General features: G+C 43.8%; 1 protein-coding gene across 1 annotated transcript; it reads left to right on the forward strand.

Annotated features, from left to right (window-relative positions):
• Positions 1–462: 462 nt before the first annotated feature.
• On the forward strand, positions 463–10,055 carry LOC143487536 (FMR1-interacting protein NUFIP2-like). The gene is made up of 4 exons (XM_076986513.1): positions 463–881; positions 2,335–3,993; positions 4,182–4,214; positions 4,459–10,055. Exons 1-4 carry the CDS (start codon positions 611–613, stop codon positions 4,509–4,511), a joined length of 2,016 nt encoding a protein of 671 aa, XP_076842628.1. The 5' UTR covers positions 463–610; the 3' UTR covers positions 4,512–10,055.
• The last annotated feature ends 6,635 nt before the right edge of the window (positions 10,056–16,690 follow it).

A 16,690-nucleotide genomic window follows, 5' to 3' on the forward strand; every position in this document is an offset into this window, starting at 1 on the left:
GTCTCTTTTCTGAATTTCCAATTAAAATAACCCTGCGTTAATAATGTTAAATCTAGACTACAATACCAAAGTGTCTACAGTAGAAAATGGAGATTTGTGTGAATAGCATGCCATCTAGTGGCAAAGCATCGGTATAACAGTTTGGAGTGGACTGGAGCGCGTTGGTTAGGTGTACACATTGATCTATATTAATATCTATATCTATATTAATATAGATCAATGGGTGTACATAACGCTAGAGTGGCAAACATGCCTGTCAGAGGCATTCAGGGTACCACTTAAATTACGTGTGGTACCCATAGTTGGATAGTGGATTTAACGACAGCGACCTAGTGGTAAAGGTGTAGCTCGTGTTAAATATGACAGAGTGTGCATAAGGTAAGGAAATATTAGCAACACCCTATTAATGAATGAAAACGTACAGGTTGGATGAAGATGGAAAGTTCTGGAAGATAGTAATGCCATCTTCAGTGGACTAGATGTTAGACTCGGATGTTAAGTCTCAGAGCTCGGTTACTGGAAGTGTGATTTGTTATAAACATAAATCCAACTACTTAAAAAATAATAACATTATAGATTATCCTGACTTTATAATTCACTCAGCCGAAACATGTTCTTAATAAACCGTGATAGTTTTTTGGGGTTTGTGAGCTACAGTGGCCGTGGCGTGTCGTCTGCTCGCACGGCCAGGCGGGGCACACTACTGGAAGTCAAGGACTCGCAGCCCAATTCAATGGAGGAGCAGCCCAGAGACCGGGCACACGAACACCAGCATAAACGCCATGGACAGAAGGACGCCAGGAGCCGGTCCACAAAACACCTGAACGATGTCCGTCGCGGCTGTGAGCTCCAGCTCCAGGAAACGCAGAAGGAGAAAACAGGTAGAGTGTAGCGGCGGGGACCCTCGCCGTCATGGCGTGACATTCACCTAGCCGGTTAGCTGGCCGCGCTAGCCGCGCACCGTGGTGGGGACGAGTGGAAGAGTTCACACACACCGGCGGAGTGTGGGCCAACTAGACGCCTTATCGCGGGTTTGGACTCAACACGGCACCGTGGCCCGGTTGTCCCTGCAGCCGGAGCGGCCCGAGGGGTTCCGTGTGCGTGATTCAACTCTTGTAGCCACCGAGCGAGCCGGAGCCACACAGTTGGACCAGACAGCAAACAAATGTACATGTCAGACCTCGGCACACGTTTCTTATCGCAGACACGTCGCCGGTTATATATCTAAAGACCTCGGCTGGCTGCTGGTTCGGGTCCGTTTCCAGTAGCTCGGCTGGTTCACACCGGCTTCACTGGAATTTTCTGGTGTGATCAGTTTGCCGTTTCCTGTCCGCCATGTTAAAGCCAAAAGTCCCTGGTTAGGGCCAACAAGTTCGTTCACCGTCGTAGTTTGACCTCTTATTTATTAAACTACACTACTTTAGTTCGACGAGCCCGCTCGGTCTCGGTCCTGACGGGTTTGCACCCTGAAACGAGAAGTTTTCGGTTCTGAGAGGATCTAAGCTAGCGCAAGCAGTAGGACGGTTGGCCTGAGGAACTGTCACTTTAACTATCGCAAATCTACAGATATCAGTCGTTGGACTAAATAGATGCTCTGAAATAATCCAGATGGTTAAATTGTATAATGCACGTTCATTCGTCTACTCTCGGAACCCATCGGCTGGCTGTCCTGTTTCCTCGAATAAATGGATAGCCTTCACGTTGGGCCTGCTCCACCTTCCTGAACGACGGTATCAGCACGTCTGATGACCTAATTAGTGCCAACGTTGCATAAAAAATGGTGCACTTTATTTAAGTAACTTTGGAGTTTTCTAATCTAGATACCTGGCCCATTGGCAGTTCTCTAACTTCTATGCAGAGTTCAGGCCTAATAAAAAAAGAAAGTCAGAAGCAAATGCGTGTTATTAGCTGTTGTACACAATTGCTTATTTCCACTTCAGCTATAAATTGACAGCTGTCTTATTGACAGCCTTTGTAAGCTGGACTTTTTGAGCAGTGGGTTCTATAGCAATATTCCTTAAATACATTCTAACAGCTCTACATTTTTGAGTGCTTTTGCTAGCAAAGTATATACAGGAGCAGTAAAGATTTTCCAGGAAGCTTATATATAGACCTCCTTTGGCCCTGGCTCTATTCCACCTGACTCATTCAGTGTTGGTGTGTGGCATTACGCTTTTGCGCTGTCATTGTGGCCTTGGAACAAGGTTTATTAAATTTTCCTGTTTAAGCTGGCCAACCCCCTCCCCATGCCTGAAAGAAAGGAGAAAGAAAGACATGGTGCCTTATTTTTTCCTTCATTTTTGCTAACTGTTTATTTGTGCTTCTGTGTCCCAGGCAATGGTAAACTGAATAGCTTCGACCTGGATGACGGGAAGATTTTGCCAGAGGATGACTCAACAATTATTCCAAGTCCTCTTGAAGAAAGCGAAGACAGGAATTTATTGAACCTTTGTCTGAAGCAGGGATTACCTGGAGACATTAGAGTAACAGTGAGCAGCAAAAACTATCTTCATCACACAGACATTATGGATGGGAATAATAAGACTTCTGGTTTACAGCTTTGTGATGTCAAGCCCTTGGGTGTGAAAGAACCCGTGTTCTCTCTGAATGGAGATTCTGCCCATAGCTCTGGTTACATTGCAAATGGCTACTCTAGCAAAGTGGACAACGATGGCAGTGGATCGGAGAGTGGCTACACCACCCCTAAAAAGCGGAGAGCGAGACGTTTCAGTGTAAAGGGCTCAGATAGTGTCGTTCGGGAGGAGGCTGGACAACGGGGGATTCTAGCTTATTCCAAGCAGGACCCAGAGCCCTCAGGCCAAGAGGTTGCTGGGAAAGTTGTGAACTCTAGACCTAATTGCACCAGGATTTGCCTTAAACCAGAGGTGCACACAGGTGTTCGTCGCACAGGCGCCCTAGACATAACCCTTGTGGGCGAGGCGCAGTGCAAAAACTCTGACACTAAGGCTTCGGGCCCCATTAGCAAAAAGACTGATGATAAGACCAGTAAAGCCAAGCTCACCACCTCAGTGACCTCAAAAGAGGACTCGTGGACTTTGTTCAAGCCGCCGCCAGTGTTTCCGGTGGACAACAGCACTGCTAAAATAGTGCCCAAGATCAGTTATGCAAGCAAAGTTAAGGAGAACCTCAACAAAGCGACACAGGCCAGTTCTGAGGCAGTTCCTGCTCAGGCATCTGTAAAGATCTCCCAGGTCCCCATGTCTGCTGTAAAAATGGTCAGCTCCGCCCCCTTTTCCAATGGCCCTGTTTTGGGGGAGGCTAATGGTTGCCCCTCAGAGGGAACACTGTTCAACTCTGCTGTTAGCAGTGTACTTCTGGCATCTTCTGACCCAGGAGAAGAGAATGTAGAGTCTACCCTAGACCCTAGGTCCTCTGCTTGTCCACCAGCTTCAGAGCCAAGAAAACCTAGTCTTGTTTACCCCCTTAAACCTTTAAATATGCTCTCCAGTGCCCGACACACGGACTCCCCTGCTGCTCAGACAAATCAGAAAGCCCTTGGGGAAATCTTGCATAATCAGTGGGGCCTGTCCTTCATCAACGAGCCAAACGTGGGCCCAGAGGGAGCAGCCCCTTCACGGCCAGCTGCGGGCCTCCAGGCTGCCGACATCACGTTCCAGGGCGGGAGCCTTCCATTCTTGGGGCAGCCGGGGTGGAGCCCCACCTCCGTGGTCTCTCTCCCGGAGCCTCGGGAGGCCGAGGGATGGACTAGTGGAACGGACTCTGCTCCGATGGGCCACTGCCTCTCTCGTACCACCGTCGAGGAATGGCCACGAGCTCCACCAGAGGAACAGAAGGTGGAGAGTGGAGTTTCAGAGGTTTCTCGTATGGATCTGGATACAGAGCATGCAGAAACCCCTCTTGTTCACAGCCCTGGGGGGCCTTCCAAGGAGCACACCTGCTTGAAAGGCCAGGCCAGGGCAAACAGCTGTGGGCTGTTTGATCAGCAAGCTGCTGTGTTTTACCACACTAAAGGTGCTGGCTTCTGGGCAACTTTATGAGATGTGTTTTGATAATTGGCTATAATAATATATTCTGTGTATATATGTGTGTGTGTGTGTGTGTGTGTGTGTGTGAATTAATTATGCTTTCTTAAAATGAAGCATTTTCACGTTTTACCTGTTTTTACTGTTTTGACTAAATATATATGTTTTGTCTTGCAGAATTTGAATATCTCATCAATCTCCAAAAGCAAGGTGGGGAGATTCCCTCATCAGGACAGCAGTGCAATGGGTTTTTAAGTGGTTCACTGATATAAAAAAAACACTGTAATGCTAGTAGTTTTGTGTTTGTGCTTCCATAATGTTTGACTACGTAAGGTTACATTTCAACGACATGAGGTGAAACTATTAATTTTATGACACATCTCATGACTTCAGCCTCTCAGGCTATATCGTTAATATATATATATATTTTTTTCCTTTCTTCATTCTCTTGTAGATCCAAAAAAGGTGGTATGTTATGGGGAGATCATGGACAGACCAGATCATTGACCTACTGAGTGTTAGGACTGGGTTTGCTCTACCGCGGGCGCTGTAGACACATCTGACCCAGATGTACTGTTCTTGGAATCAACTCTGAAACCTATTTCCTCTCTCTTTACCAGAAGAAATTGAATAAGGAATAAAGTGAGAATGTCAGACCGGTGAGAAGGTTTGGATCTACTCACTGAGACTCTGATTTCTGCGACGAGCTATACAGAGACCTCGAGACTGCGAGCGAACTCGTACGCTGAGGCGAAAAGGGTACTGAGGGGACCTCGGAGCGGCGCTCCTGCAACAGACACTGAGATTTCGGGTGCGCGCTTGGGTCGTCTGTGGGCGCGAGAGGAATGGGGGTGTGGTGGCCACCTCCAGAGCCTCTCCGCCCCACGCAGCCCTCAGAGGAACGATGAGATCAGCAGTGGAAGAGCCTTGGTCATTCGGTTTCTCCCTGCATTCAAATCGGTTCCAGCGTATCTGATCATTTGAATTGTTTTTCGTTTTTAATCGGTGCATATATACACAAGTCAGCAAGAGTAAATTCAAGTTTAAATGCATCATGAAAGAGATTCATCCTAAAAAAAAAGAAAAACTGAGGTAAATGTAATCATAGCACCCAGGATGAAGGGTTGGCCCACACGTCCTTGGGCCCTGTGGCAGGAGAGAAATGGAGTAGTCGTAATGTTGTGTGTTCTGGGAAATTACCCTAAATTGGCATTGCCTGATATTTTTTTCCCATTTAAATGCATCTTCCAGCCCAAGAACAAAAGCCTTGTGTGATGGTGGACTGTCGCACCATTTTGAAGCAAGCTTTTGCCCTGCAGGCTTGGCACACATCTTAACCTGGTCTCTCAAAGCCAGTGTTAGTTTTGTTTGGTTTTTTTTTTTTTTTATTCTTTGCTTTTTGATGCGTTTGTATTTCTGCAGTAGCCCGTTATGCAGAAGTAAATTAGATCTCAGTATTAACTACCAATCGGTCAAATAGCTTCACAGAATGGAGGTTATGGACGTTCCAGTTAGGTGTCTCATATTTTTAGTCTTTAAAAATATTACTTGAAGTACGCAGCAGGTTGTTGTAGTGCATGGAAAATAGATTGACCTACTGGAGAGAGCCTCTAACAAAAGAGCATGCAAAGTTCTCCGAATCATCTGAGCGACGGACCATGCCGAGTAGAGTGTCCCCGACGTTCACAGCAAGCAAATACTCCGTTACAGTTTTCAAAAATAGGCTGCAGAGAAATCCGTACTGAACTCTCTCGCTCTCGGCATGGATTTTGTTAGGTCACTCGACTGTAATTTTAACCATAATATTTCTTTGCACATTTTATTGTCGCCAGAGCTAATGTTATTGTAGCTCAGCGCAGACTGAAACCGTTGTCAGTTAGAGAAAGGCAATAGCAAGCAGTCAGTGTGAGTACACGAGCTGGGTTTATTAAAGCCTTCTACTGTGACATTTCATGAGCAAGGCCTTTCTGTAGAACTATGGTTCACTGTGTCTAGAGTTATCATAGTGTGCTATTAAATTAACAGTTTTTCTTAGTCATCTTGGCCAGACAGACCAAAGATCAGGCCTCGGTATAGATGCTGGTATAGTCATTTTAACCATGTCCTTAGGCTTGGTTGGAATAAGGAACCCAGGAGTAGCCCAGGAGTATTTAACTTTTATTACCAAGCAGGGCTGTTTGGTTCATCATGTTGAGTAATAGCACTTTATGTAAACACATGTTTCAAAAATGACTTCATTTGTCTGTAACACTTAACATGACTTACTAACTCATGCTTAGAATAGCTATAGGCTGTTGTGCTTTTATGAAAAATAACTAGAATAAATAACTCTTTACTCAGGTAGAGTTGGGAAAGCCATTACAAAGCAGAATAATATATAAATATCTATTTTCTTCTTTCCTTCACAAGATGCAGAGTAATTCTGCATAGACTGTCTGGCGTTACTAGTCCTCTCATTTGCTGTGCAGAAAGTCAGATGTCCAGAATGCCTGCCTTCCCCTGCAGGTGTAGTGTGGATGCAGGGCGCGGTGTTGGCTCCCAGTCATTAAGGAGGTGGCCCCTCTAGAAGGAGGAGGCCTCTTGGTTTTGCTTTTGTTTTGTGTGCACACGATCATATGCAATACTGAGGAGCTTCTGCAGACAAGCGGCCTTTATTTTTATTATTTTTTTTAGTATTATTACTTTATACGCTGTGTGTCACAAAGCAGGTCTTGTTTTGTTTTATTTTGTTGTCTTTTTTTTTCCACTGACACACAGAGATGTGGCAAGGGCCACAGCAGAACAGACACAGACACAGCAGTCTGCGCGCGGGACGGTGTGCACCTCCCAGATACAGCAGTCTGCGAGCGGGACGGTGTGCACCTCCCAGATACAGCAGTCTGCGAGCGGGACGGTGTGGACCTCCCAGATACAGCAGTCTGCGAGCGGGACGGTGTGCACCTCCCAGATACAGCAGTCTGCGCGCGGGACGGTGTGCACCTCCCAGATACAGCAGTCTGCGAGCGGGACGGTGTGCACCTCCCAGATACAGCAGTCTGCGCGCGGGACGGTGTGCACCTCCCAGATACAGCAGTCTGCGAGCGGGACGGTGTGCACCTCCCAAATACAGCAGTCTGTGAGCGGGACGGTGTGCACCTCCTCTCCGGTGGGGTGCGGGGCTGTTCGTAAGATTGCTACACATCTGCTTCAACACAAAAGCAATGTATGTATTCTACTTACATATTATTTCAGAACGTAGATGTGTTTTAATTGGATTACTTGTTTTGCCTTCATTACTTATTCTTAATGGTTCTTAATGGTTTTTTCTCTAGAGAGGCAGGTTGGTGTATGTCGGATATAATTTTTGGCAGTCTTTAGGTTAGTGTCCTAATCATTGCAGTGGCCTTTCTGGTCAAAAGTAGTAGTCACGTGTGCCACGTGTTGCTCCTATGCGGATGCAACACGTTTGTAGGTTGACGTGTCTTGCCTATGGAATACTTTGGAAGTCTGAGAAAAAACAGAGAGGTGATAACTTTCTTATGATATGTGTGTCAGAAACTTTTACCAAATAAGTTTCCAAGTGTATGGTCTTAACTTATCTGAGTACTCTCTTAATCTGTACTCCTAGAGTAATGTTCTGACAAAACAAACATTTAACTCAGTTTTTCAAAACTGATTTTCTTTTCTTTTGTTTTCTTTTGCTGTTTGTCTTTGATTTTTCAGTGACTAATAAACATTTTTTACTTAAAACAACAAACAAAAACCAGAAAACTGGGCTTAGATTACAGGGAAGTACTACTTATCAAAAAATTTCCCTAAATATATTTTCAAAGCACTTATTTCATTCTTGGCTATATTTTTACAAACTTGCAGGAGCTATGGCAGATATAGTTAGCTTTGTTATTTGTTATTTTAGTGGCTGCATTGTAGCTGTTGAATCCAGGGGTATAGAAATCAGCAAGGCTGTGGTTGATGTTGAGATGTGCCGTGTGTTGCTGGCATGCAGACTCCAGGTCTCTACTGTGGACATGTCCCCCGAAGATGTGCAATGGAATATGGAGGCTTTGTACAGGGCCCCTCCCCAAACCTTGTGTGTGTGTTCGTTCGTGTGTCTGTCTGTGTGTGTGTCTGTCTGTGTGTGTGTCTGTCTGTGTGTGTGTCTGTCTCTGTGTGTGTGTCTGTCTCTGTGTGTGTGTCTGTCTCTGTGTGTGTGTGTGTGTGTGTGTGTGTGTGTGTGTGTGTGTGTGTGTGTGTGTGTGTGTGTGTGTGTGTGTGTGTTCGTTCTTAAGATATGCAAAGTCCTCTAGGTGGGCAAGACTCCTGTTGAACTGATATGCAGGTGCCTCAACACACAGTTTTATTATTTAGCTGATTTTAATCTTTTTCTTTTGTATGATTTTTTTAATCCTTCAGAAATAATCAGTGCCATGATTGATCTTAGGAGAGTCTGTTCATTCTTTTTATTATTATTACTATTCTGTAAAAAAAATAATAATAATTTTGATGATTGTTGATTTTATTTTTCTTTCCTACCTATACTTTGAAAACATGGTGACATGCGTTTGAGCGGACACTGCCCTCCCAGTGGGGTACTTGTAGGGTAGATGTCATTTAGGAGTGTAGGCTCATGGTGACTGGCAGGCACTTAGTGCTGGGGGCCTTTTGGGCTAAACACTAACTCCATCGTCTAGTTTTGGCCTGGCTTGTTTTGGGCCTTTTTAGCTCTGTGTTTATTTCCTTTATCCATGTCAGATAATTACCTTCAGATTGTATGTTACATAAGCTGATTTGCTTTCTCATGATTTGAATTGTGCTTTATTTATGTTCAATGCACAAAGGTAGAATTTCTACCTTTTTAAAGTAATGATTACTACTCTTAACATAATAACTGGGAGAGATGAGATGAGATGCCACTTCTTGGTTTGGTTCTAAAGGAATCGGGCTTTGTTTGGCCGGCGTGGTTGAAGGGTCATGGTGATGTTTGGCACCCTGGTTGCAGCCTTAAGGCGCAGAACCAGGGATCCCCAGCCTGGCCGTGATGGGTGCTGTTGGCTCATGTACCGCGCGCTCACAGTGATGCCTGCACGGCTTCTGCCCTGCTCAGTGGAGGTGCAACACAAGCTGATATCTGGTAATATGCCTTCATGGGAGATAGCGGACAGATGGGGGGGGGGGGGGGGGGGGTGTGCTCACAGTGCTGGGTGTATCTCATGGGGTTGCTGAAGGTACGCTCAATTTTCTCAGCATCATCCCAGTTCGAGTACTGTTTATTTATTTGAGAAGTTTGGCAACATGTACAAAGGAGATGATGGTAGTGAAATGGTGCATACTGGAGAGTCCAGCCAGTGGAGTGTGGAAGAAATACACTGAACATTTAATAGCTCTCTGAAGTGCTGCTTCTATGGGAAGCCAATGGTTATATGAAATGAGGGAAAGTGTGTGTGTGTGTGTGTGTGTGTGTGTGTGTGTGTGTGGCTCCAACTACTGGTTCTCTTTCAGCTGGCTTGGCCACTGGTTCAGAAAGGGTTTTACACCTGCAAAATTCACTGTGTTCTGTATCCTCAGGCCACCTGGTGGGATTGAGAAAAGGTGTGTGAGCGCGCGCGTGTGTGTGTGAGCGAGCCTGTGTGTGTGAGCGCATGCGTATGACTGAAGCCCCAAGAACACTCGTACTGTGCCAGTGTTTTCTGGAGATCAGGTGGCGGTGTAGCGTATTGTCTAATAACACCGTGCCATGTCACCGTGTCCGTCTCATCACATCACTTCATAATGTCATTTGTTCCATGTTTTTCCCCATTGTTTTTCAATCAGATTGCACAGTTTAACAGTTTAAGGCTATAACAACAATTCACCTTTTCTGTTGTTTTCCAAGTTGAAAAGAAAAAATTATTGTAATTGAAATTGTGGACCTTTCTGGATGTCTCAAATGCATCACGTTATGAATAAATGTTCTTTTATTTCAGACAAGCATGAAAATGTCCTTTCCAGCTTCCATAACAATGTAATAAATTCAAACAAGATTCAGTGTTTTCACAATTTTCTGTCCCCATTAAACTGTTGAATTTATTTGAATGTTGGGTGTCGTGTGTGTTGAGTATGATTACAGTGGCCAACCAAACTTCCCTGCTTGCTCCTCTATTGTGGTTTTTCCCACTTCAGGCTTTTAAGATGGGGTGTTCAAGAAAACGGTGACATTAGTCTGCCTCAGCGTTCCTGAAGCACACGCAGGTGCTGTTTCTTTATTGCTGGTCTGAAACAGGGAACTTTGTACCTCACCCCCATGAAAAAAGGACATCGGATCTCTGTAGCCTCGGTGTGTAACACCATCTGTACCATTAACTCTTAACATGAATTCTTTAAACAATTGAACTATCTTCAGACCTTAACTACTTCCAATGTGCCGTAATCGGATTACTAATCACAGAAGCCTTGTTTGAGCCTTCTCTACTGTTGAAGAGTGTATTTTCCCCCACAATCGGTCCCTGTCGTTTTGAGAATCCTGTTTGAGCTGGCTCAGTAGAACATCCTTCCCCAGATCATATGTGATGGTCTGAAATAGCAGGCCAACAGATGGGCTCCACTCGCTCTATTTTTAGACTACTATGAAATACACTTGTACTTCTGATTGATGGCTGAAAGTGTGCTATTCATGTCTTAATCATAGTCTTTTATTGACTGTTTTCAAACCCTATCAACTGCTTTTGTTGCTAGCTTTCAATGTACTCAGATTAAAATAATAAAGAAATACCCGTCTTCCCCCACCGCTCTGAAAGGTTGAGATTGGTCAGTGTTTTATTCCATTATTCCTGAGCTGCTTCGTAATGCTCTTTGGCAGGAGTAATTCCTGCTTGATCCTTCCCATAATGAAAGACTGAGCATCTCTCTCCCCTCCAGAAGTCTTAAGGTCATCCCCTCTCTGGTTCCACTTTATTTTTAAATTTTGGTTGTGTTTGTCTGTTCTTGTGACTTTCCTGCTAACATCACTGTGACATTTGCACTCATCAGTCAGATGGTATCATTAAAATATTCTGACAATGTTCAATGCCTTCTCTAGAAGGCCTATATTCTGTGTTAGAATTGCTAACACCACCCCCCCCCCCCTTATTTTTTAGCAGACGTCCGTGTTTGATGGTAGTCTGCTGTTTCCTGCAGTGTCTGTCTGTAGTTAGCTCTGTTTTGTCTCTTTAATCCTGCATGGATCTTTGTACCCGATACATAGGGCCTTTCAAATTACACGGTTCTGATCTTTGTACCCGATACATAGGGCCTTTCTAATTACACGGTTCTGATCTTTGTACCCGATACATAGGGCCTTTCTAATTACACGGTTCTGATCTTTGTACCCGATACATAGGGCCTTTCTAATTACACGGTTCTGATCTTTGTACCCGATACATAGGGCCTTTCTAATTACACGGTTCTGATCTTTGTACCCGATACATAGGGCCTTTCTAATTACACGGTTCTGCATCCACATCGCACCAAACAGATTAATCCGGGTTGCATTAGTCTTGAACCACAACAAGTTTTTGAATTTCAGACGAAGGACTACTGTGGCTTTGGACTGTGCATAAATCCTTTTAGAGTTCATCTCACAAGTCAAAACTAAAATTTAAAGCACGTTTTGAGATGGTAGGATTCATATATATATATTAAAAATGTATAATATATATACACACACGAACATACGTACGTACGTACGTATGGCTTGCTTTTTGCCAGTGCAACCACGCTGACTTGGTTCAGGTTTATGCTTGGGTTAAGATTCATTGCATAAAATGTCTGCTGGTTTACTCCACAGGCACTAAGCCTTGTAACTGCTGACCACACCGTCTGTCTTTGCACTGAAGAGTCTTTGTGAAGGGTTTTGAGACCTGAACTATTCTACACACAGTATGTGTGCTAAGATGGTAGATCCACTGTCTAAAGAGCTTTGGGTGTGTTATTTACATATTTATACATTTTGCCTCGTCAGTACTAGTGGAAACATCTGGTCTGTGTTCATATGTGTAAAGAATGATTTTTGCACCCAAGGTTTATTTACTTTCTTTAAATGGATGGCAGCAGTTGGTTTATGCTAATGTTTAGACAGACCTGGTTTGATGTTTGTTTTCCTTGAGCCCATATTACATTGTAGCTCTGCATAGGTTTCATTAGTTAAGTACATTTTTTCATTGTCATATGAAAAGCTTTAATTCAGCTAATCAATCTGTTTCAGAATTATTATTTGCAGAAATATGTAACTTCAGCAGCCAAATACATTCTAAAATATGATATCCCCACACCATTCCTACATCATTACCATAGCATCATATTTTCTATAGCCTACTGTAACCATGCCTTAAATGGCGTTTATTTGGTGCTTAGACATCTATATCGATCGGCCGCTTGAGATACAGTTTCACTAATTTAATCGCCTTTATGCTCAAACACAGTCGCAGGCGCCATACCTCGTGGCACTATTGATCGTTTTTGATGCTGGCACGCTTTATATTTCCTTTCATGAAATATAATGCACTAGCCACTTTTGACCACTGGGTGCCACTCAACGTAAAGCTTTTGCTCACGCTAATGTGGTCGCCTTCGGAATACCTTTGAAATGTGATCTGCATTAAATTAAATTGACATTAAATTTATCAGTAAATTTATGTTTTACATGATTGAGTCATTGTATATATATATATATATATATATATATATATATATATATATATATATATATATATATATATATATTAGCGCAAACGTAAACATCTGATATACAGTGTGTAATATTCCTGGTTAGTACTGATTATACTGTTATGCAGTAGTGTGAGTATTGTGGATATGAGATTGTTTACTACTTTCAGCGCAACTAGAAACGTTGGGGAAGCCTCTTAGCATGTCTTTTTCCTCCTTTAATCAAAATCTATGGTCTGTTCCATACACAGTACATCAGCTTCTGCCTGCAAAACTTTGCCTGATTAATGTAATTAGAAGGGGGGGGGAAAGTCCTGTCAGTGCTCAAAATGTTTCTTTTTTATATTATTTCTTTATTTATTTATAATTATTTTTTCCAGGAATCACCCGAGGAGCTCCTTAACACACATGCACAAACCCTTCTGATAAACCAGCCGTGAGCAAATGCTTGTGGCTTTGATGACTTTAATTAATGGCGTGAATTTAGGAAAGGATGGGGGGAGGTCACCGGATTCAGAGGGCAGCTCTGGAAACGGGCTCATCAAGGCCCTCATTGATTAATGAAGACATACTTAGTCATCCCCATTATCTCAGGCTCTGATAAAGGCACTGTGCTGCCCGGACTGACTGCACACCGAGGACCCTCTGGGTTAGGCAACTTGCGGCATGCGCAAATCATTATATAACCGTTTCATATTTTTTTTTGTAAGTCTTGCAATGGCTACATACGTTTCTGTGAGAGGAAGTGTCTGGTCCTGGTGCCTTTCGGTGTGAAAGTACTCCGTTGGGCTTTAAGCCTGTCTGCTTGGGTTTTGTGGTTCGGTCCGTTGATTAATCAGATTTGCTCATCGGAGGTCTGTGCTTCATGGCAGCCAAACCCGGAGCACAAGTCATCATTTACATTTGTGCCAAAACTCCCAGATTTTCCTCTTACTAGACCAAAAGCGAGTCTGATGACACCAGTCTGCTCATGCAGACAGCTGGTGAGATGGGTGTACAGCTTCAAGGTATTTTCTGAACAAGTTTGGCTGTTGGACATAATCCCAGTGGTGTTGTATTAGGACCCCAGCACCAGGTGCGTCCATGCCTCTTTGTCAAAACACTGCACATACTGGTGGCCCCGAGTGTGATATTCGATGGTTAAATGGATGAATATGTCAGTGTGTTGAAGTCAGCGGGAAACGGATGAGGAATATCGCCGTCGTTGGAGGTCAAGAGGCAGCCACACGCAAGCATCCTGGCCTCTGTTCTTCAACCGCACGCCATCGATCTGTTCCGGCCCTCACGGTCTCGGCGCACACATATTGTCCTCCAGCGTCGGACTGGACGTTTCCCCTCTGCGTTCGATATACTCATATTAGCGTCTCTTTCTCGAGCCTGTGTGACATGTGAGTGAGACCACGAGAGCCGAGCGTGAGTCTCACCGAAGCGCGTCCGGTGCCGGGCGTGCAGACGCATTACCATATCAGCTTGACCTTCTAATGGAGGCGACACGCGAGTCTCAGCCTGAGAGCTGTAATAGAAAACACATTAAAGCTTCATGCAGACATTTTCCTTCCCGTGGCCACACTCTCCTCCGTCCGATTCTTTCCTTTTCGGTGTTTAGCAAAAATGGGCAGGACATCTGAAAACCACACGTTTGCTACAGAATCTGCTGGCAGATTTATGTAAGCGTAAAGACAGCGTATTGATCGGTTGTAGGCGTCGAACAGATGTAGGGCATTAAAAATTTAGCCTTCCTTTAAATACTTTATTCGTTCATTAATCAAACACAGATGCCACTCTGACTCCAGGGCATGTTTCTCATGCCACACGGCAATAGAGCGCCATTTCCTCTTTGTTTTTAACAAGACGGATTCTGTCTTACAGCAACACCATGACAAAGCGTCCTGCCACACCATTGTTTACTCATCGGCTATGATATTTACTATGAATCTTTGACGTAGACCTATTTTCTGTGCCATAGCGGTCATGACTCATGAACTGAGCTACTCCTCCTGATGTTAGATCACCACTCCCACCCGAAGGCAATTTATAAACAGGAGCCCAGTAGCTGAAGCCTGATTGGCTCATTTTGCGCATCTAATTACCATGCATGAGTTGATTGCATTAATATGCAGTGAAGAGGGAGCTGATATACTATTATTTCGCCCGTGAAAGAGATCTCAGCTGGTGACTGCGAGCAGCACACGGCTCGTGTTGTGTGAAGGCTGCGTTGCATTTCAAGCAGCCGCAAACGTAGTGACTTTGACTCGGCGCCATGGATACTCCATAAACATCTCATTCAAGTTTCCCTTTTTAACCCCCCCGACCCCATGCGCGCAGCAGATGTCACAAGCACAATCATCCATCCATTGCAAACCTTCTTCACTTTGTGAGGTGGAGGTTGGCGGGCTCAAAGCAGTAACCGGTCTTTGAGAATGTGTGTGTTTCAGGGGAATACTACAGGTACAATGTATTAAAGTCTACTTTGTTACTAATCCTTACACACTGGCACAGCTGAAAGAAACACTAGAAACGGTTGTCAGTTGTATATGAACAAATAGGATTACAATAAAATAAAGTGGCATCGTGAATGAACTCAGTGAGTGTCATTAAGACCAAACGGTTCCCTATGAATAATTTGTAACTTTTTAAGATGTAATCTTAGTAGAGAGGGATTTCATCACGGTCGGGAGTAGACAAGGTTTAACAGAGTTAAATGAACAGGCGCAATTGTAGTTAGCCACTACCAGAAAGCAAGATAACTGTTAATTATTCTGAGGATGTCTCTTTTTTAAAGTTTTCAGTTTATACGTTCTCTCCGTTGATGGTTTTATTTTTCTCATTTGGGTGAAATGATCCTATTAGTCAAGGACATAACCCAGTGAGTAAATACATTATAGCCATTTTTGTAAAACAAAATAACAATAGTAGCCTACTTTAATTAAAATATTAAAACTAAATCTAATAGAAGATTCAGCACAAAATAAGGCAAATAAGCCTAAAACGAACCAAAACAATAAAATAAATATACAAAATACACATTAAACACACTACCCGTGAGCATGACTCAGAAAGGCTAAAGCATGAATTGCGGTTTAAGACACTCGGAGTCTAATAATCATAGAATACATCTCCCTGCTGGTGTCGCTAAGCACGTGCGGCGCGTGCACGTTCACACAGTTCCTACGTACTGCAGCGTTCTCGCGCACGCTGACGACTCATGAAGGACTTGTTAATTAGTGAAGCTGAATCAGGTGTGTTGGGAACAGGGAACGCAAAGCAGTGCATGGAAACATTGGCCTAGAAGGCATAGTGTGAACCTGCACGCTTCTCTCTCTCTCGTGAGTCCCATCCTCTTCGCACTTGTCTCCTCGACTGCAGCGAGAACATAAACAGATAGTCACTGTAGCATGACTTAAAACCCACCGAGCATGCCACTTTAATTGAGCTCTCACTTGCGTTCAGATGTGAGGGAAAACTAGGCCGACAACCCCCTGGCTACCAAGCAGACTTATTCAGAGGTGACTGAGATATTTTGCTTCCTCTCGCACTGTATCCCATGAAGGCAGCTGGCCTAGTCAATGGCCTATGTCTACAAACAAACAAACCAAGAAAGCCCCCTGCAGGAACACGTTTCGTCTGAACGTTATGGTTTGCGGTTGCTTGCTAATACTTTTATAAATGAAAGGTACTTCAACTAAATCTAAAAGAATGAAGAGAATGGATTTCAATTTAATATGCAGTGTATAAAGTATGTTTAATTTTTACTATTGCTCAGTTGACCAACACCTGCCTTATCTACTTTCCTCGATTCCTAATTTGTATTTTCTAATTCATAACATTTCTAGGTAGGGACAAATTTATATTTAGACATAAAGTTTATGTCTAACAATGCACTTTCGGACAAGTGTTTATCAAAACGTCGAAGGGCTAAGCCCATTTTATCCAACAGAGGGCGTGGTTTTCATCTTTTTTTTTTAAGGCGGGCACTTTGAATGACGTCAATCGGATTGGTTAGATGACGAGCCGTCGCCCCGCCCCAC

This window comes from Brachyhypopomus gauderio, unplaced genomic scaffold, assembly GCF_052324685.1.
Source record: "Brachyhypopomus gauderio isolate BG-103 unplaced genomic scaffold, BGAUD_0.2 sc47, whole genome shotgun sequence".
Classification (NCBI taxonomy): Eukaryota; Metazoa; Chordata; class Actinopteri; order Gymnotiformes; family Hypopomidae; genus Brachyhypopomus; species Brachyhypopomus gauderio.

What these genes read in the sequence shown, in the direction of transcription:
- LOC143487536 (XM_076986513.1), top strand. Translation starts at nt 611, where the DNA reads ATGTTCTTAATAAACCGTGATAGTTTTTTGGGGTTTGTGAGCTACAGT. An exon ending in AACGCAGAAGGAGAAAACAG is followed by an intron (nt 882 to 2,334) that starts GTAGAGTGTAGC and finishes TCTGTGTCCCAG; the next exon opens with GCAATGGTAAACTGAATAGC. An exon ending in TGTGTTTTACCACACTAAAG is followed by an intron (nt 3,994 to 4,181) that starts GTGCTGGCTTCT and finishes TTTGTCTTGCAG; the next exon opens with AATTTGAATATCTCATCAAT.